At 47.2% G+C, this 21848-nt stretch overlaps 1 protein-coding gene across 3 annotated transcripts in view; it reads left to right on the forward strand.

The window, feature by feature from the left end:
• The window catches only part of SCTR (secretin receptor), a 72561-nt gene that overhangs the window by 43261 nt on the left and 7452 nt on the right, over positions 1-21848 (forward strand). For 2 of the 3 annotated variants that reach the window (XM_026017745.2, XM_072757561.1), the window contains exons 4-9: positions 287-390; positions 7069-7166; positions 8120-8252; positions 10549-10702; positions 17445-17505; positions 18865-18934. In XM_026017745.2, the coding sequence (XP_025873530.1) occupies positions 287-390; positions 7069-7166; positions 8120-8252; positions 10549-10702; positions 17445-17505; positions 18865-18934 (620 nt within the window). The remainder of the gene's footprint in view (positions 1-286; positions 391-7068; positions 7167-8119; positions 8253-10548; positions 10703-17444; positions 17506-18864; positions 18935-21848) is intronic. The other variant, XM_026017746.2, reaches the window with a different exon arrangement.

Raw genomic sequence — 21848 nt, forward strand, 5'->3', positions numbered from 1 at the left:
ACCCAGCGGATTGGGAGCAGCCCCTGTTTTGGGAAAACCCTCAAAAAAGCCAGAAGTGGCACCCCAGCCAGTAGGGGTGGAGTATGGGGAAGTCCCTCCTGGAGCGCCAAGGGACCTTGGAGCTGAGATTGGAGCCTGGGAAGGGAAGGTGAGGGGTGGGGTGGGGGTGGGAATGGAGGTGAGGGATGGGGTGACCTCAAGTCCTGTGGGGGGCTTGGGGTCCAGCGGAGGATAGCTGCTGGGACCATAGGGTGCCGCTCACCTGCAGGATGCTTGGCCCCCATAGGTTCCATGTTTCGAAACTGCACGCAGGATGGCTGGTCGGAGACCTTCCCCAGGCCGGACCTGGCCTGCGGGGTTAACGTGAATGACTCGTCCAATGAGAAGCGGGTAAGCCTGTCTGCCCCTCTTTTCCAGGTGGGGGCCTGTAGGGTGAGAAGCCCTCTGGGAGAGGACAGAGTAGGGCCAGCCCCAGGTCAAGATCAGGGGACTGGGAGCTGCTCCTGTTACCCCCCATGTCCCCTGCTCATCACCTGGGGTTCGCTGGGCCTGCCTCGCTGCCCTGGTCTGGTGTTCATGACGGAGATGGTGTTCTCGAAGACCCAGACACGGTGAGAACTGCCCTGTGCCACCATGAGACGGGGGGTGATTTAGTCATGAAAGCAAAAGAGAAGCAACATGGTGGCTAAATGCCTGGACCCAGACTGGAGAGTCTGAACCCTGACTGTGACCTTGGTCCGGGAGGGAAGGACTTAACTTCTCTGTGCTTCAGTTTCTCCATCGAGGAAATGTGGCTAATAATGGTTGTGACCTCACAGACTTGTCAAGAGAACCAAATGAGGTAACCCAGGGAAGTGCTGAGCAGGGTGCCTGGCTACAGTAAGTGCTCAATAAATGTTTGCTCTCGGGGTGTCTTGGGCTCTGATGGGAAGGAACGAGCAGACTGGTGTAGGGCTGGCCCATTTAAGAGGGGATGCTCACCAGTGGGCTGAGCTTCTCCGGGTGCCTGGAGTGCCCAGGAGTTTCAGAGAGCCCCTCATCCTTACTTTTCCTGCCTGATTTGCACACATCCTTCAAGACTCCACTCCTGCCCATCAACTCCAGAAAGCCCTTTCTTCCCACCTCCCCACCCCCAGGATGGGCTCCCTTAATATGTTTCATTGGCCCCCACCTACTACCTACTACGTTAAATGAAATTGTCAGCATGTGCCATGGGCATCCATCTCTCTCACTAAAATATGAGCTCTTCAAAGGCTTTAATTCACTTAACCAACATTTACTAAGCACCTACTGTGAGCCAGACTTGGGTCTAGGTGTAGGGATATTACAGGGATAAATCAGTCGCTTGTTCACTTCCAGGCCCCCAGACCCCAGCACAATGCCTGGCACCTACCAGGTGCCCAATGAATGTTTGTTGTTGTAGTGACCACCTACCATGAGCTGGCTGCTTGATACAGTGACACGAAATCCTCAGAAAGATTCATTGTAAAATTGTCCCTATTTTGCAGATGAAGAGACCAAGGCTCAGAGGGGTTAAGGAACATGCTCAGAAACTAGTGGAGGCAGGAGTCAAACCAAGTTAATTCCAAAAAGAGCCTGTGTTCTTTCTTCTAGTTTCTTTTTTTTTTTTTTAAGATTTTATTTATTTATTCATGAGAAATACAGAGAGAGGCAGAGACACAGTGAGAGGGAGAAACAAGCTCCCTGTGGGGAGCCCAATGCAGGACTCGATCCTGGGACCCCAGGATCATGACCTGAGCCAAAGGCAGATGCTCAACCACTGAGCCACCCAGGTGTCCTATCCTTCCTCTAGCTTCTGCTACCTCCCTAGTACAGTGCATGCCCCCTGTGAGATGCTCTTTTGCAGCCCCGTGGGCTAAACTCCCCAGTGGGAATCCAGATGGACAGGTTTACTGGTCCTTTGGAGGATGGGGTGGGGGTGTTAGAGAAGCATGGGTGGGGAGGAGAGAGCAGCAGAGTGAAGGGAGAAAGCATGAGGTCTTGAGACCGACCATACCCACTTCTGAAGTTGTTCTAAGATTCTAACCTCTGGCCAGTTCTGCTCTGTATGGAGACCAATTGGGGGACCAGAGTGGAGACTTGAGTTTCTTCCCTCCCAGGGCTTGTCATCCGGTTTGGGGAAACACACGAGGTCTTCAGATCTGGCCAGAGCAGGGTGCTTTAATAACGAGAGACCAACAAGCATTGATCAGTGGGTACCGACGGTTTTGAAGGACCCCTGCAGGTTACCACTTCTATCACTGAGTATCTGAGGACAGGAAGTTTATGTGATCACATTGTCAAAAGCCATAAAACTAAGAAAGAACCTTCTTATGATGGATGGCATCCTAAAGGTTCGAAAGGATGCTCTGGGCTGTAAGAAATAGAAATTTCCAACTTGCCTAATAAACAAATGTGGCTCATGTAACTGGGGGTGCAGAAAACAGGCTTCAGAATTCTTTTTTTTTTTTTTAATTTTTATTTATTTATGATAGTCACAGAGAGAGAGAGAGAGAGGCAGAGACACAGGCGGAGGAAGAAGCAGGCTCCATGCACCGGGAGCCTGATGTGGGATTCGATCCCGGGTCTCCAGGATCGCGCCCTGGGCCAAAGGCAGGCGCCAAACTGCTGCGCCACCCAGGGATCCCTTCAGAATTCTTTAACAAAGCAGCCCTAAGAAGCTGCCAAAGGATGAGTTCTTTCCATTTCTCCTCTTGCTATCCTGATGGCTTCTTCTTGAGGCTGGCACCTCTCTTGATGGAAGGTGACTGCCATTGGTGATGACAGCCACAGACTCCCCGATGCCTGCTTGTCCAGGAGGAGGGACAGCCTGATTTTCTATGGCTCTTTCCTAAAAGTAGGAAAATTTCTTTACCCAAACCCCAGCAAGCTTGTCCTCATATGACTTGAGGCCCCAAATGACTTGAGCCTGTCCACCCCTGGACCATCCTTGGCAAAGGGATGGGACACAGGATTGGCCTAGGCCAGTGGTTCTCAAACCTTTTGGCCTTGGAACCCTTTTACACACTTAAAAATTATTGAGGACCCCAGGGAGCTTTTGTTTTTGTGAGTTATCTCTATTGAAACCACATCTGAGGCACTGTTGGCTTAGACCAGTCAGCTGGGAAAGGACAAAGCCCAGGGCCTTAACCATGATATTCATCTAGGATTGAAACTAAAATAACCGGGAGCTAAAATTTAACAAAGATAAGTGCAAAGTTTGGACTTAACTCAGAATTTTAATTGACCAAAAATAGTGGAAAGGAGACCTACCTTGGCTTCAATGCCCATAAAAAAAATTTAAAAAATTAAAATCCCTAAGATCAGAAGGGTTTCCAGACTGTGTGATTTACTGGAGCCTAGATTCTGGTCCATGCTTTGTCTTTTACTCTGAGATCTGAATCATCCTATTGATTGAAAAAGAAATGTCTTTTTTCTTTTAATCAAATGATGATGGAAACGTGCATTTGTTGGTTGTCTTTTTTCAATTTCCTTACTTGGCACATGCCACTCTACTTATTGACAAATGCCCATAGTGGACTCCAATTGGCAGAAAGACCAGGCTGCCGCTTGAGTGAATAAAATGGGTTTGCTTATCTACAGCAGAGGTTGCCACAGCCTTTGCAAGTAAAGTTTTATTGAGACATGCTACGGCCATTTGCACTACAAGAGCAGAGCTGAGTAGCGGCAAGACACCAAGTGGCATCCAAAGTCTAAAACATTTATTATCTATCCCTTTACAGAAAAAGTCTGCTGACCCCTGATCTAGAGGATGCAGAAGGAATTTGGCCCAGTCAGGAAATACAGCAGAGAGACAGGCAGCTTGATCTAGGACAGACAGTAGTGAGGCTTCTGGATCCCAAGCCGCCTGGGGGGTGGCACCCACTGCAGATGTGGAGGGCACAGCAGGCCTCCTGGGAGGAGAGCTCTTTCTGGGTCAAAACTTAAACACACAATGCAGGAGCAAGTGGGGTTGGCTGGCGTCCTGAGGGTTCCCTGGCAGACAATAAACCCGACCTCAGGACAGTGCAGAGTATTCAGGCCAAACACCCCATACTCGTCACCCCCTGCCTCCTCATGCTATCACAGACTGGCCCAAATCTACTTCTGATCTGGGAGCTGCCAAACCATGTGTTCCTAGGAGTGAGGCTCATGCCCTCAGGTATGGGGCTCATCCTGCCCATGGCAAGATTATAGGCTATTTATTGGTCCTCTGATTTCTTAACATTTGACTGCTCCTCGATGTCCCAAAGTCCAGGCACTGTTAATTTAGCAAAGGCAGCTTACTGCCCTTTTGGCTCTCTTCCTCATTCCTGGGAGGTGGCTCCTGGCTTCTGGGATCATAGTCACCTCAGCGGGGAAGCTCAATGTCACATGGCAACCATCCCATCAAACACTACCTCTTGCTCTCAGAAAATTTTTGGTCACCCTGAGTCAGATTTCTTTTTGGTAACTTCCTCACCCTGGAGCTCACACACTGGGTCTTATGCTTCTACCTGTCAGTCATTCTAATACTTTTCTCCCCCAAGTTTGTTTTTTCCTTGGGGCGTAATATACCCAGTTTTTTCACGCACTCTTCCCTTCTCCTGAAATGTTCCAGTTTATCAACATGCCTCTTAAAATACCATGCCCAGAATTGGACATAACATTCTAAACACCCCAATGTCTCCTGCTGTCCCACAGCACTCCATTATTATAACTGAGATTGGCCCAATTTTTTTAGCAGCTCTCTTATAACTCATACTTCATATGACCGATGACTTGTGTTGAAGGGTGGAAGGATGATGGGGGTGGAGGTGGAGGTGGGGAGAAATGAACACACTCCAAGTGTCTTCTAAGTGCCACGCATTGTCTAGATACCCCACCTGATACTTTATTTGTTCCTACAAGCCTGCAAAGTAGATATTATCCACATTTTGCAGATGAGGAATCTGAGGCTCAGAGAAGTTAAGTAATTTGCCCAAGGTCACACTGCTGGTGAGTAACAGCCCTGGGTTTGGAAACCTTGTCTCTGGGCTCCAAAGCCTGTATTCTTTCCCTGCAGTATTAACACCACGGAGCTTGGGCCATTTGAACTTCAAGGTCATTTTCATATGAACAGCTGTCAGCAAGATTTCCCCAAAACTATCCTTGTGCCTGTTTTTTCTTTTCTTTTCTTTTCTTTTTAATTAATTACCCTTTTCTTCTGGCTATAAAATAGTACTTACCCACTGGAGAGAAATGAAAAGTGTGGAAAAAATACAAATAAAAATAACAACTATGTCCACAAACTTATCACCCCAAGTTAGCCATTATTAACATCTAATACATCTTTCTTTTTACAATCTTGTGATCTATGCATGTAGGAGATTGAACCACATGAAATGACCAGTATTCAATCATTTGACCTACAAAAAAAGGGCATTTTCATGTCATTCAACTTACCACTTTTTAAAAACAGATGGCAAGAATCACACTGTACATGTAAAATTTGAATTCTGGTTTTTCGCTTAATGTTACATTCTTAGCATGTGCTGACATCTTTTAAAACTCTTGGTGAGCATCATCTTAATGGTGGCATACATTAAAATAATTTGATTTAAAATAATTTTGTTAATTGTTCTTCTATTGTGGGACATTTGAGTGTTTTTCATCACAATGGTTCTGTGATAAATATCTTGTGATGTATAAATATGCTTTTCCTTTTGTGTTTATTTCTTCTTGTGTGTGTGTGTGCTCATTTCTTAGAACTAATTGTTAGAGGTAGAAGGGAGGTCAAAAGGAATACACTTTTTTTTTTGGAATACACTTTTTAAAAAAGATTTTATTTATTCATTTATGAGAGATGCAGAGAGAGAGGCAGAGACACAGGCAGAGGAAGAAGCAGACTCCCTGCAGGGAGCCTGGTGTGGGACTCGATCCCAGGAGCCTGGGATCAGGACCTGAGCCAAAGGCAGATGCTCAAACACTGAGCCACCCAGGCATCCCGGAATGCATATTTCAAAGGTTCTTGATACATGATACTTTCCAGAGAGATTGAAGCAATTTTTACTCCCACTATACCATCACCTGCATAGGATATTATTGCCTTTAAATATTTGCTAATTTGGTTGGGAACAAATGGTATATAACATTGTTTGTTTAATTTTCATTTCTCTGATTTCTTTTTAAGACTGTCATACTAGTTTTTTTTTTTTTTTGGATCTAAAAGATGCAAGGTTTATATTTATCTTTATATGTCATATTTTTCCATCCCACTGAGATCTTTCTGAATCAAAGATGAGTCAGTAATGTGAAGTGATGGTTGGCTGCATTAATAGGCGTGCGGTGTACAGGTCAGGGGAAGTGATGATCCTCCTTCCTGGTCAGAGAATACATTGGAGCTTTCCAGCTACCAGTTCTGGGTGTCTTATTTAGGAAGGATGTTGACGATAGAGCATATCAATTGAACAGAAGGATGAAGGATTGTGGCAAGAGATTGAAGACACAGGAAAAATGTCATTCTGAGAATGTATGTGAGAGATGAGTGAGTAGAATAGCTGTATTAAGAAATGACAGATCTCTGTACGATATTTGCAACTCTTCTATAAGTCCAAAACTATCTCAAAATGACACGCTTATTTTTAAAAAATAACGATAGGCCTTAGGTACGGACAAATTCAATTTATTTCAAGTGGCTCCAGGAGTGGGTCCAGAAGAAGAACCAATAAGTACAATTGAAAAGTAATAGATTTTAGCTTCACAGGAGAAAAAAATGATCTAATATTTTGCACTGCTGTATAGCAGCTGACTTCCTAAAAGGCAGTGAGCCTGTATTCCTGGAGGTGTTCAAGCAAAAGGCTTGAATTCAGGGTGGTGGTAAGGGGCGCTGTACATGGAGTAGAAGATTGAGTTTGGCAGCAGATGATCCCCGAGGCTTTCTCCAAAGCCAAGATGTTCCCAGTCTATGAATTGAGGCCCGTGGAGTGATCAGTGTAGCAGTCCGTATTGAAAGGTTCACGTGGCCCCAGCAGGTATCTCTGAGGCAGAAAACAGCACAGGCGGCCGGGTGGGTGGGTGGGTGGGGCTGACACACGCCTCTCTCTGCAGCACGAGTACCTGATGAAGCTGAAGGTCATGTACACCGTGGGCTATAGCTCCTCCCTGGTGATGCTCCTGGTCGCCCTCAGCATCCTCTGTGCTTTCCGGTGAGAACACATTGCCAGCCCTCTGTCTCCCCAGCCTTCTCCAGGCACAGAACTTGGGTCTCTTTAAATTACTTGGGCCGGAAAAAGGAAGGTATGGGTGGGCCACCTTGTGGCCTCTTGCTCTCGATCTTACCTGTGGCAAAACACTAATATCCCTGTGGCCTTATTCATATTTCTATTCATTTAGCATTTCCTGACCATATCTAGGAACTCACTGCACCACTTGCTTTACATGTGCTATTTGTAATTTTCACACAATGCTGTAAGATAGGTATCATGAGCCCCATTTCATAGGGATGTTAGCCAGACTCTTGGTTGCAAGAAATAGAAATCCACCTTAAAACAGTTTAAGGAAACAAAGGTGACCTGACCTACATAATTGACAAAGGCTTTAGGCTTTGTCGGGCTTTAGGAATGGCTGGATCTAGGTGCTCAAAGGTATCAGCAGAACTAGATTGTCTCCCTCCCTTTCTCGACTCTGCATTGGCCTCATCCTTAGGCAGGCTCTCTGCAGGGGTGGCAGAGACAACCACCAGCAGCCCCAGGGGTACATTCCACGGGCTCAGCCACATCAGAACAAGGAGAGCCGCTTGCCCATTAGTTGCAATGAAAGTCCTGGGGAGGGGTGGGGGGAGGTTCTCATAGGTCGCGCTTGGGTCCCACACCCAGCCTGAGCCAATCACTGCAGCCAGGGGTTGGAGTACTCTGATTGGTCAGGTCTATCAACAGGGTAGGGGGTTTGGAGCCACCCCCACCCAGCGCTGGGATGGGTTCCCCATAAGAAAGCCTACTTCTGGTACCAGAAGACTGAACGAGTATCCGACTTTGACCCTTTCTGCAGAGGAGGAGGCTCAGGCTCCGGCAGGTGAAAAGGTTTGCTCAAGGTCGTAGAGCTAATGTGTGGCAGAGTGCCTGTGGCTCTGGCCCCACACCCTTGCATTCTTTCCCTCCAGGAGGCTCCACTGCACCCGAAACTACATCCATATGCACCTTTTCGTGTCCTTCATCCTGCGTGCCCTGTCCAACTTCATCAAGGACGCGGTGCTCTTCTCCTCGGACGATGTTGCTCACTGTGATGCCCACAGGGTAACACACCTGCAGGCCCCAGCGTGTGGCCAGGCCTGCCCGCCTTCCCCAGCCTAATTTTGAAAGGGTGGCGGCCCCGTTGCCCCGCCCCCAAGTACCTACTTTGGCTGCACTTCATGCCTAGAGCAGAGGGGCCGGTGCTGGGCTAGACCTGGGGATGGGGGAGAGTCCTGCATCTCCAGTGCATAGTCTGGGTCATGTATGTGAGCAGTTTGTCAGGAAGCTGCTGGAAGCTGCCCTTTGACTCCCAGCATCCAGGAGTGGATTAGCCACTGGAGCAATTAGATAGGTAGCGAGGCTTTCCCTCCACCTGCAAAGGCCCAGCTGTGGACAGATGGCCAAGTCTAAAGAGGATTGAGGTCGGTTGTAGAAAGCAAAATGGGAGCACACGCCTGTGTGTCCACATCTGCAGGTCTGTAGTGAAACTATTGTTTTGTTAAATCTAACCCCCTTCCTCCTTCTGCAGGCTCAGATGACGACTCTTAATTCTTTGCAATATCACTCTGTGTATCAGTTGGGAATCCCTTTTGCCGCATATAACAGAAAACTATGCATCAGTGGCTTAGAGAGATGGGGGTTTCCCACATAAACAGTCCGCAGATGGGAAATCTGGAGGTGGCACAGGGGCTCCATGATGCCGTGGTGGACACAATCATTTTCCTTCTTTATGCTCCACGGTGCTTGATTTCATGCTTTACACCACATGTTTACAATATGGCTGCTGAAGCCCCAGGCCTCACATCCATGTTCCAGCCAAGCAAGACTGTCAGGGTTAAACAGCTTTTGTCTTTGGGCAGCTTTGCCTTTTGTGGATGGGAAAGAACACCTGCCCCCAAGACACCTGTCTACATTTCATTGGCTAGAACTGTGTCAGGTGACCACAGCTAACTGCAAAGGAAGCTGGGAGATTGAGTTTTTTACTATCATAATCTCCACAGCAGAGGCAAACAAAGGAGAAAGGGATTGGAGATTGAGATTGGTTTGATCAACCTGCCTGTCACTCCCCTTCCCTCCCTGGCTCGTATCTGTAATTCCTTACAGATCTGTTAAGGTTTATAGTTCTGTGTGTGTGTGTGTGTGTGTGTGTGTGTGTGTGTGTGTGTGTGTTTTCCGACTCAAACGGAATCTCCCAGGGAGATTGGCAGGATGAAGGAAGAGGACCAGAGTGAGAGTCAGAAGACTTCAATTCGGGCAGCCCCGGTGGCACAGCGGTTTAGCGCCGCCTGCAGCCCAGGGCGTGATCCTGGAGACCCTGGATCAAGTCCCACATCAGGCTCTCTGCATGGAGCCTGCTTCTCCCTGTGTCTCTGCCTCTCTCTCTCTGTCTCTATGAATAAATAAATAAAATCTTAAAAAAAAAAAAAAAGACTTAAATTCAGGCCCCCCACCTCAACTAGCCAGAAGTCTAGCAGTGCCAGTAGGGAACCTCCTTGGGGCCCACTAAACAGCAGACTCACAGGCCAAGCATGGGCCCTGCCTAGAATCAGAATCTATGGGTGGCTGTAGGCCAGGAACCACAGCTGGCCAGCAGGGCAGCACTGGGCGCTCCTCCTCTGTGGATGTGACCTCGAAGCAGTCCATGTAGCAGCCCTTGGGCCATCCCAGAAGCTGTCTTCTCCCCAGGGAACAGCTCAGTGAAAGCAAAGGAGACCCTTGTAGTGTCGGAAGGGTTGCCTTGCTGGCAAGGGAGCCTCGTGCCCCATAAGTCCCCAGGCATGGCTTCTGGTGATCCCTGTAAGAGACATGCCCATAACCAGGCACAGCCAACACCCATCCCCATCCAGTAGTTAGAGGTCTCCAGAACAGACGCAGTGTGCCAATGAGGGGCTGTTTTCACTATAATCAATGTTGCCTCCTGACATAATTGGTACGTCCCTTCTTTTCATCTGTTTCTGTGGAAATAGCTTGGAAAGGATTTTGTTAGGCCATTGCTCAGAAATCCCTTTCCTTCTCCAGACCTGTGTTCTCAACTGCAAATGAGGAATGTGGGATTTGGGCCCTACCTGACACAGGTTTACAACTGGCAGCCAGTTCCAGGGTTTGAATGCAATTCCTGCTTCTGTGATGGCCCATTAGCCTTCTTGTCTGAGCCTGTTGGCATGTGGACTTCCGCCCTCTAGACACCTCTGTAGGCCTGGTCTTTTGAGAGTAGAAGGTCACAGCGGATGGCCATGAGCCCCAGAGACTCCCTCTGTGACCTGACCCTTACCACACCCTGTCACTTCCTTTGGGGGTGGCCACTAGAGGGAGGCCCACTGTCACCTAGCCTGGGGCTCACCTGCCTCTCTCTGTCCAGGTGGGCTGTAAGCTGGTCATGGCTTTCTTCCAGTACTGCATCATGGCCAACTACGCCTGGCTGCTGGTAGAAGGTCTCTACCTTCACACACTCCTCGTCATCTCTTTCTTCTCGGAAAGGAAGTGTCTCCAGGGATTTGTTGCCCTCGGATGGGGTATGTTTCTCCATGGGTATAACGGCTGTGGTATATGGGGAAAGGTGCTGAATTAGAGAATTTGGTTTCTAGTTCCAGCCCCACGCTTAGTTAAGTTAGCCAACTTGTGGAATCAGGCAGGCTGCTTCTTATTTAAGGCCCTGGTTCTGGTTTATTTGTATGTCAAATGGGAATTAAAAGCTAAAATATATCCCCAATTTTGGCTACCCAAAGTCTCTTACCATTCAATACAACCCAACACTTGTCTTCCTTAGACATTCTGCTGACATATTTTCATTCTTGCTTCCTTTCTATATCAGTTAGGGTACTTTTGACTGTAGGTATCAGAAAACCTGGCTTAGATCAGCTTTAAACATAAATCAATTGGCTCCTATATCTGAAAAGCTCAGGGACTGCCAACTTCAGATGAGGCTGGATCCAGCAGCTCAATTACATTTCTTTGCATCTGTCTTTCTACTTTGCCTTCTCTAACATTGGCTTTATCATTAGACCAACAGCTTCTGGTCTACCAGATTCCTTGTTATATCCAATGAGAGAAAAAGGCTGTGTCCGAGCATTCCCAGCAAATACTCTGAGGTTCACTCTGATTAGACCGGCTTATCTCATATACATCCTTGAACCAATCACAGAGGCCTGAGTGAGGGAAATACACTGATTGGCTTAAGCTACCCAAACCACATGGTTTCCCAAAGGAAATTCAGGGTTTGTTTGTGGAAAGAGGGGAAATAGTAGTAAGAGAGCCAACTACAGGCCCCATTCCATCTCTTCCCCCTTTCATTTCTAATCAGTGAAGATGATAACTTCCATTTCTTGAGCAATTACTATGAGTACAGTGCTTTACGTGCTTATTTAATTGCCACAACAACCTCCAGAAGCCTCTCAAAGAAACCTGCTCAAAGAAAGGATGTAATATGCTCAGCTCACACTGCAGACAAGAGCAGACCCAGGATTCAAACCAAGGCTTGTGTATTTCCAAAGGCCCTAAATTCTTATTCTGCCATTAACAGACATCCATCCATCCATCCACCCACCTACCCATTCATCTATACATCGAACCATCCACCCATCCATATATGTACCCATCCATCCATCTGTACATCCATCCATCCATCTGTACATCCATCCATCCATCCATCCATCCATCCATCCATCCATCCATCTGTATTCATTTGATGAACATATGTGAGCTACCCACTGGGCTCTAGAAAGATAGCCAGGTTCCTTTGAGTGACTCATATGCTAACAGGGATAGTCATGTGTACCAGCCATTAATTTCACTTGCTTTCTTCTTAGTGTCTTTAATTAAGAAGTGCCCTTGCCAGGAATGTCCTGTCTTTTCTGCTTGTCTGAATCCTTACATGCAAGGGCCCTATCTCCTCACATCAGGAAAGTCACCTGAGGTGCCAGAGCTCACTGAGCCCTCCTGTAGACTTTGGCAGCCTGATTAGCACATGACCCTTGGCCAGTGGGAGCTGTGGGGCTCTGCAGATCTTTGGATTTCTGCATAGGACAGTAGTCCCAGAGTGCTGGGAAACCAGGGACTTGCTTTATGCAGGTGACCCCAAAAAAGCACCCAGTTTCTAACCTCATTCACTGACTTTGGCTCCCAAATCTGCCGGGATCTCACCATATGAACATGGGCAGTTTCATTATCTGTAATACCAGGATCACAATTTATTTGGCTTCCTTCGAGTATTTCTTTGTGCTAGGAGGGGCTTCTAGAGATTACAGAAACAAAACCAAAAACAATTCCAGCTTCAAAGGTGTCGTGGTCTAGCAATGAGACAAAATTGGATTGTGAATCCCCATCACAGATTTTTTAGGAGGGTTTATTTTATTTTATTATTTATTTTTAAAGATTTTGTGTATTCACTTGAGAGAAAGAGAGCACAAGCTGGTGGGGAGGAGCACCTGCTCAGGGCTCAATCCCAGGGTTTAAATGAGTTTTTAAAAGAGTTTAAATGAGATCATGAGAGCCATCCTTTCTTCCTTAAATATTTACTGAGCATCTACTACATGCCAGGCCCTCAGGGTGGAACAGCACATAAAACAGCCGTTAAAACAGCGGTTCCTCCTCTCTGCCTGCATAGTCCTGAGGAGACCATGAAGGGACTCAGGAAGGTCTAAGGTGTTTGTCTGGGTGAAGCTGTTCTCTTGCAAAAGCAGGGGCCCCTCCTAAGTTTATATGCAACTTGTTTCCCCAGAGATAGGTTGCTTAAATGAGTTCATGCTCACTGTAAAAGTGAAAAAACATTTTTTTTAGTAGAAAAAAAATTACCCTGGTCTCATCTAATGAAAAATTTTTTTGGTTTCCCTCCAGACTATTTTTCCTACTCAGTTTTTCTCTGCAATTTTGTGGTCATTCCATATGTAGAATTCTGAATCTTGCTTCTTTCCATTAACACACAAGCATACTCTGTATTTTTCTACCCTTTCCATAAACATTTTTAACTAGTCCATGGACATATTTAACCAAATACCTATCATATGGATATTTAAGTTGTTTCTAATTTTCCACTATTATAAATAGCACAGTGACAAATATTTTTGTGAGCTAAGCTTATTTCCATGTAATATGGAATCCTAGAATTGGGATCGCTGAAATCAGGAGTGAGCACTTTTAAGGTTTATTTTTTTTTAAAGATTTTTTTTATTTATTCATGAGAGACAGAGAGAGAGAGAGAGGGAGAGAGAGAGGCAGAGACACAGGCAGAGGGAGAAGCAGGCTCCATGCAAGGAGCCCGATGTGGGACTCGATCCTGGGTCTCCAGGATCACACCCCGGGCTGCGGGCGGTGCTAAACCGCTGCGCCACTGGGGCTGCCCACTTTTAAGGTTTTTAATACTTATCCAACACTTACACTTTTTCAAGGTGGCTGGGGTGTCAGCCTGTACCCAGAAAATGGTGATACCTTTGGCTTTTAGGAAGATGAACCAAGCTCCCACTCACTGAGAAACTCTTCATTTCTACTAAGGCCCCAGTGACTCTGATACTGATAGTCTGGAGATCACGCTGGGAAACCCTAACTCGAGCCATTATCGGTTCTCCCACTTTCCACCCACTCTGTTAAAGATGGAAGACAATGAATAGGTGGCCCTTCAGAACCTATGTTCTTTGCCCAAAGCACCCAAAAATAAGGCAGGGAATTTTTGGAAAAATGTTATTTTTATTAAAGTCATGCACATACTTGGTTTAAAGAATTAAATAGGACCACAAGACTTACGATGACAAAATGCAGTCTCTTGCCCCCACTTCTGCCCAGAGGTGACACCATACAACTCCTTAGCTGGTCCTTCTAATGTTCACTCTTGTGTTTCTAAAAAAGATTCTACTATTCCCTGATTTGTCCATCTGAGGCACTATTGGTTGACTCTAAATGATGGACAGTAAGATTGTAAAATTCTCTATCCGCTACCTCTATCCTATCACTAGTTTTTCCACTTTGGGTTAAGTCCTCTTCGATGTATATATCAGTATGTCTACGTAAATGTTTACTGCAGAGCTGAGTTGTGTACAATGATTTTACTTCCAATGTCTAACCTTTTGTTTTTTATGGAGTCACTTTTAATTGACTTACTTGTTTTATGCTCCTGTACTTAATTCCCCCAAATTCTCCCACAGAACTAGAAGACGCTCCGATGGCTGTTTTCCAAATCATCCAATGTCAACAGGAAATCTATTAGTTCCTATTTGTTTGGTCTCTTCCTGCTGTCTTAGTTTCCTATGGGCTGCGTAAACAAATTGCCACAAACTTGGTGCCTCAAAACAACAGAAATTTATTCTCTCACGGTTCTGGTGACCAGAAGTTCAAAATCAAGATTCGAGCAGGGTTGATTCCTTCTGGAATGCCCCATGCCTCTCTCTCTTCTAGCTTCTGGTCATTGCTGGCAGTCCTTGGTGGTTTTTGGCTTAGGGATGCATCCTTCGATTTCTGCCTTTGTCTTTATGTGGCCTCTTCCCTCTGTGAGTCCTTTCCCTCTGTGTCTCTCATGGCCTTCTTATAAGAATGCCAGCAATATTGGATTAGGGCCCCCATATGACTGGCTTCCTTATAAATACGACCTATGACCTCCTTTTACCTAATTACATGTGCAAAGACCTTCTTTCCAAATCAGGTCATGCTCTAAGGTTCTGGGTAGATATGAACTTAGGGAGGATGCTATTTAGCCGAATAGACCCAACAATGGTCTTTTAAGAGACTTCTGCCTTCCTGCTCTATTTGGGCTGGTTGTTCTCTAGACTTGCTCAATTCCCTTACCCTTCATGCTGAGAATTTCTTTCGTTTTCCTCTACATAGCCTATTCCTTTATTTCTTATCTCCTCTGTGGTTTGCTCCTGGTGGTGTTGGAGCACACACTCTAGTCCTTGTCTAACAAAGAGTACATGGAAGGTACATGTTTTCGCATTGCATTATCTGAAAATATCTTTTTCAACTTTCACACCAAATTCATAGTTTTCCTGGGCATAGAAATTAGGTTGAAAAACTCGTTTTCTCCTAGAATCTTGGAGGCTTTCTGTTTTGCCCATCTGATGTTACAGGATGTGCTGTGTTATTCTGTTTTGTTTTGTTTTTTTAATATTTTACTTATTTATTTGAGAAAGAGAGGGAGAGAGCATGTGTAAGCAGGGGTTGAGGGGTAAGGGGCAGAGTGAGAGGGAGAAGCAGGCTTCCAGCTGAGCAGGGAGCCTGACACAGGACTTCATCCCAGGACCCCGAGATCATGATTTGAGCCAAAGGAGGATGCTTAACCTGCTGAGCCACCCAGGCACCCCTGCTGTGTTATTCTTCCCCCCACCCCCATGAGCATTTTTATTCATCTTTTTCTACGTAAGCTGGAGGGTCTTCTCTCTGTTCCCTGTTTTGAAATGCCCTAGGGATGTGCCCCCAAGCGAGCTGATTTCATCCTTTTCGCTGACATCCGGTGGTCCTTTCATCTGGAAACTCACATCCTTCATTTTCTTAGACAATGTTCTTACATCACCTATTTGATTTCTTTCCCCTTGGTTTTTATCCTCTCTTTCTAAAACTTTTCATCAGATGGCGCACATCCTGGAATTGACCTCTGATTTTTTTTCCTGTCTTTCCTCCTACTTTTCATTATCCTCTTTGTGTTCTGCTTTCCGGGCAATTCCTGGTCTCTATCCTCCAACCCATCTATAGAGTCTTTTATCTTGGTTATCATATATTCAATTTCTAAGACCTCTTCCTGGTTCTCCGACTGCTCCCTATTTTCAGCATCCTGTTTGGGTCTTGCAGATGTAATCTTTCCTCTTATCTCTCTGATGATACTCCTTAGAGTTGTTTTGTTCAAGTGCCTCCTGCAGCCTGCATGGTCTGCTTCCTTTGAGTTCCTTCTCTCTGATTATTTTGGTCCTTGTCTTTTATGTAATCAGCTTTCCTCAGATGTCCGTGACCTTGACTGTCTGTTCATGTTTAAGAATGAGTCATTTCAGTGCTGACTGAACATCTTGTGTGTGGGGTAGAGGGGTGTGTGTGTCATGTCTCTTGAGGGAGATGGGGCTGGAGGTGGCCACTGTGTTGGGGGGTCCCCAGCCTCATGATCACTAGACCCTTTGTCTGGGGCTGTTTGCCTCTTCCAGAGAAAAATCCTTTAATTCTCTGCCTGGGGATGAGGGGCTAGGGTGTAAACCTGGTTGCTGGAGGTCTGAAAACTGAGCAGCCCAGGGGCAGGGCTGTTACTGTGCAGGTGCACGTGAGCATGGCCATTAGAAACAGAATGAGCCATGTATAACCTAAAATCTTCTAGTAGCCACAGCAAACACAGTAAAAAGAAGCAGGTAAAATCAATCTCAATAATATATTTTAGGGCACCTGGGTGGCTCAGTGGTTGAGCATCTGCCTTTGGCTCAGGCTGTAATCCTGGGGTGTTGCTGGCGAGTTCCACATCAAGCTTCTCACAGGGAGCCTGCTTCTCCCTCTGCCTGTGTCTCTGCCTCTCTCTGTGTGTCTCTCAGGATAAATAAATAAAATCTCTAAATAATAATAATAATAATAATAATAATAATAATAATATATTTTCTTTAGCCTGGTGTAAAAATATTATCATTTCAACATATAATTAATATAAAATTAGCATATTACACATTCTCTTATTCCTACTAAATCTTCAAAATCTGGCATCTTGCACTTACAGCACATCTCCACTGGGACCAGCCACGTAGCAAGTACTCGATGGCTACGCGTGGCGAGGAGCCACTGCCCAGGACAGCGCAGGTGTAGATCATCACTGTCCCCTTCTCTCCCTGCAGTGGGCCGGCCGGGTCTGGCCCAGGCTCCCAGGACACCCTGAGCCCACTGTGGTGTTCAAGATCCTTCTGATTCTGGGATCCCTGGGTGGTGCAGTGGTTTGGCGCCTGCCTTTGGCCCAGGGCGCGATCCTGGAGACCCGGGATCGAATCCTACGTCGGGCTCCCGGTGCATGGAGCCTGCTTCTCCCTCTGCCTGTGTCTCTGCCTCTCTCTCTCTCTCTCTCTCTCTCTCTGTGACTATCATAAAAAAAAAAAGAAAAAAAAAAGAAAAAAAAATCCTTCTGATTCTGCCTCAGTTGCCAGGGTGTGCCTAGTACCCTAGAAGCAGGAGCCTACCCATTTGCACAGGATTTCCAAGGGGGTGTCTGTGGCACCTGCTCACTCCTAGGCCGGGCTCACTGCCCTGTTGCTGTATGGGTGTTGAAAATTGAGTCCCCTCTCCCCCACCCCTCCCTTTATTTTTAATCCTCAGGTTCCCCGGCCATTTTTGTTGCTTCGTGGGCTATCAGCAGGCACTTTCTGGAAGATGTCGGGTAAGCTGTTTGAAGGAGAGGTAACAAGAGTGTATTTTATGTTGTCCAGCTCTTCAAGCAGGATGGACACTTCTAGGAATGGCCTGTTTTTCACACTGGGGGCCACAGGCGAGTACCCCGGAGTGCTGGGCTAGTGGTGTGGGTCGTGGCCTTCACCACGCCCGCACCCTCCTGGGCCTGCCTCCCTTCCTGCCCACCCCATCAGCTCCTGCAGGTGCCTGGCAGGAGCCGTGAAACTCCAGGCAGGTGCCGCTCAGAGAGGGAGCTCTGGGCCAACCCGGCTTTTCCTGCCTCCTGGGGTATCTCTCCTCTGCTCCTCCCTACACCCCGGTGTTTGAGAGTCCAACAGAGGCGGGCACAGTTGTATTCCCGTAACCCCTGATGGGGATAAAGAGATCTAACTTTGTTCTCTAAAGATCCCAGGCTCTGAGGATGGAGGTAAACCCAGGTGGGGCTGCTGGGAAGTAGGCACGCAGAGAGAAGCTTGAAAGAAAGCCGGGGAGGGACGTCTGGCTGGCTCAGTGGTTGAGCATCTGCCTTCGGCTCAGGGCGTGATCCTGGGGTCCTGGGATCGAGTCCCACGTCGGGCTCCCTGCATGGAGCCTGCTTCTCCCGCTGCCTATGTCTCTGCCTCTCTCTCTGTCTCTCATGAATGAATAAATAAATAAAGAAAATCTTTAAAAAGAAAGAAAGAAAGCCGGGGACAAAGTGAGGCAGCGTGACAGAACAGAGGCAGTTGCTCATAGACACACTGATGCACCCGAGCCAGTATGAGGCTTACCGGTGTCTTGCAGTCCAAATGTGCCTCCCAAATAATTGTTTCAAAGTAATTATTTTCATTGGGTGAATTAGATTTTTTTTTTAAATTGGGATTTTTAGCTTCTCTGGAAAACATGAGACGTTCTACCAACATCTCTCATTTCCCTTTGAGGCAAAAATCAGCGGGAGCAGAGTCGGGGTTGCCTTAGGCCACACTCATGCTCTCCAGTTTGCCAAATACTCCCTTCACCTGGTGTCCCAGGGTCCTGAGGTCACATGACAGTCACCCAGCCCCTTCACTCACTGATGTCACCTGCCTGGCCATTCTTGGCAGTTTGTCACTGTGCTGGCTTTGGGCTCTGGGATCTTCTGGCTCTCAGGTTCCATGTACTATCTACTGCCCCAGACACTCACTGGACATGCACAGGGACAGGGAGCTGCTCCAGTGGCCTCAGAGACGCTCCTGGGCAGCAGAACAGGGTCAGTTAGAACAGTCCTGGGCACACACCCACAGGGTTCAGGGCCACCAGTGTGGGGAACTGGTCTTTCCTGGTCACCTTGGCTCTCCACTCCTAACCATGCCTGGCCACCCCTCCACAGGTGCTGGGATGTCAATGCCAATGAGTCCATCTGGTGGGTCATTCGGGGGCCCGTGATCCTCTCCATCCTGGTGAGTAGCCATCCTCCAGGGGGGAGAGATGGAAAGGGTGACTGACCTGGACAGAAGGCCAAAGGACAGGGCTAGCATCACTCCCTCCAGGAGCTGGGAGGGACAAACTACAGAGCTTCCCGAGATTGGCCAGTGCCTTGAGGGTCTAGATGATGGATGGGAGAATGGTGGGTGGTGGGCAGGAGTGAGATGAGGTGTACTTAGGAAGCAAAAGTTGATATAACTCTCTTTGGTCTGTGAGTAGCCACTAAAATGTGGTGAGCAGAGCTCCTTGCCCTAAACTGGCCTGAAATCCCTCCTTCAGGTCTTTGGGTCCTGATCTTTTTTCCAGGCAGGCTCTTGTTAAACAGAAAAATCACTGGGGCTGAGGAAAGCCGAGTGAAACTTGGTCTTAGGTCTTTGGGATGCTGTTGCAGGGGGTGGGGGGGGGGGGCAGGCCTTGAGGCTTCCAGGGAGGAGATACAGGAGTGAGTCTCATGGACGGGGAGCTCAGAGTGTCTCAACTGAGCTGGCCTTCAGAATCACCTGGGAGCTGTTTAAAAATTCTGATAGATTTGGGCTTTTCTTTGTTCTGGGGTGGGGCCTGAGCGCTCATTGGATGTCAAAGTTCTCAGGTGCTTCTGCTCTGCAGTCAGAGTTGGGAGGCCTGGAGCTGAGCCTGTGGGAAGGGATAGGAAATAGGTGGGCAGAAGATGGGGACACCCTGGGGTTATCCCCTGGAAGGAATTAGCCCCTCAGCTGTGTGCAAGGCTCCAAGGGACACCAGGCACGGCTGCAGGACCATTTGACAGGAGGAGTCCTTCATGGGCTCACTGGAGGGGGAAAGCGTGCAGCACAGGGCAGTGGCCACCTCCACACCCCCCCTACCCCACTTCCACTGGCTGGCTGTGACCTTCCAGGAGCAGTTGGGAGGAGGGGGCCATTCTGGGACCCCTTCTTTTTACTTTACTTTTTTTTTTTTTTCCAAAATAGAATTCATGTAAAAAAATCTGGAAGATACAAAATGTACCTTTTTTCAAAAAGGGAATAAAACCACATGAACTTTTAGCACCGAGACACACTGGAATACACATGTACTTTTCCTTCCTCTCTTTTTTTTTTTTTTTTGAGCACACATACTTTTTTTCCAAGTGCTCAATATAGTTTTGTATACTAGTTTTCAGTTGCCAACCTTAGCAATAGATGTGAGCTATCCCATGTTCTTTGAAATTATTTGACCAGCCAATGTGCTATGGCTGCATAATATTCCCATAGGCGGTCTTTCCTCATTCAGTTAGGCCAGTTTCCCTACCATCATTGTGGGCATCTGACAGCCCAGCCCATGAGAACTCCGGCTGAGGGGCGATGGGCCCCGTGCCCTGGCGGGTTTCACCAGACTAGTGATGTTTGGTGGGCACTCCTGATGCAAAATATCTCCTAACAGGGGCCCCTGGCTGGCTCAATTAGAAGAGCATGCATCTAGGTCTCAGGTCATGAGTTCAAGTTCCATGTTGGGGATAGAGATTACTTAAATTAATAAATAAGAACTTAAAAAAAAAAAAATCTCCTAACCAGTAGGTCAAGGGCATCAAATTTCACTATTTAAGACTCATTCTTGGGCTCTTAAAGATGTTTTTCTTTTCCTTTTCTTTTCTTTCTTTTTTTTTTTTTTTTTTTTTTTTGCCTTTCAGTGCTCCCTATAAAATCAAAATGCAACTCTAAGACAAAACAAATAAATGAAAGTAAAATAACCTTTATTCGTTTAGGCCATGCATAGTCAGCTGCGAGCAAGATGCATAAACAAACAACAAGCTGAGAAGCAATGTTGCTGAAGAGGCAAGCTGGGCTAGGAGTCCTGGACAGATCACTAATCCTTGTCTTTTGGCCAGCATTCCCAGGCCCCAGGCTGGTTGTGTGAACAATGAGGGTGCCTGGCTGGGCGATTCCATGGATCCCTGCTTCTGCAAATGGTGCTGTAGCCGGTGGGTGGGTGAGAGAGGTGGAGAGGTGCCGGCTGGCTGCCACGTGGGCACTTTTATAACATTCTGGCACTGGGCTTGGGGAAAAGGACACAAAAAAAATAATGAGACTACATTCTTGTCCTTGAGGAAGTTATGATTGAATTGGCAGATAAGTAGATACATGTCCAAGTTTGACAGATGCATGCGTTTAGCCTGCCTCAAATATTTCAAGTGCTTGCACACCAACATGACCCCTTAACTGCAATGTATCAGGAAAGAGAGGTAATCAAGGGTGGCTTCCTGGAGTTGGTTATTAAACTCCAAAGTGATTCTAGAAGGCTCTGAGGCAGTGGTACTCAAAGTGTGGTCCCCAGACTGGCAGCTTCAGCATCACCTGGAAGCTTGTTAAAAATGCAAATTCTTGGGCCCCACCCCAGATTTGCTGACCTGTAACCCCTGATGGAGGGAGCCCCCCCACCCCCGACTTGCCCCCAGAACTTTAAGAGTCTCTGCTGGAAGAAAGCCTTGCTGCTCAAAGTGTAGTCAGGGACTGGTTTGGGCATTATCTGGAGCTTAATAGAAATACAGACTCTCAGGGATGCCTGGGTGGCTCAGTCAGTTAAGGGTCTGCCCTTGGCTCAGGTCAAGATCCCAGGGTGCTGGGATTGAGCCCCACATATGGTTCCCTGCTCAACAGGGAGCCTGTGTCTCTGTCTGCTCTGCCTGCTGGTCCCCCTGCTGTGCTCTCTCTCTGTCAAATAAATAAAATCTTTAAAATTTTTTAAAAAGAAAGAAATGCAGATTCTCAGGTCACCAGTGACTTGCCTTTTAACAAGGTCCCCGAGGGAGTCCAATGCACTCCCAGTGTGAGCCATCGCTGCCCCAAATGAGCAGACCTCAGAGCTCCTGCAGCCAGTGCCAGGAGCAGGCGCTGTGTCAGTCAACATCTCCAGACAGTTTGTTCTTCCGGGCCC

The sequence above is a fragment of the Vulpes vulpes genome, chromosome 5 (assembly GCF_048418805.1).
Source record: "Vulpes vulpes isolate BD-2025 chromosome 5, VulVul3, whole genome shotgun sequence".
Classification (NCBI taxonomy): domain Eukaryota; kingdom Metazoa; phylum Chordata; class Mammalia; order Carnivora; family Canidae; genus Vulpes; species Vulpes vulpes.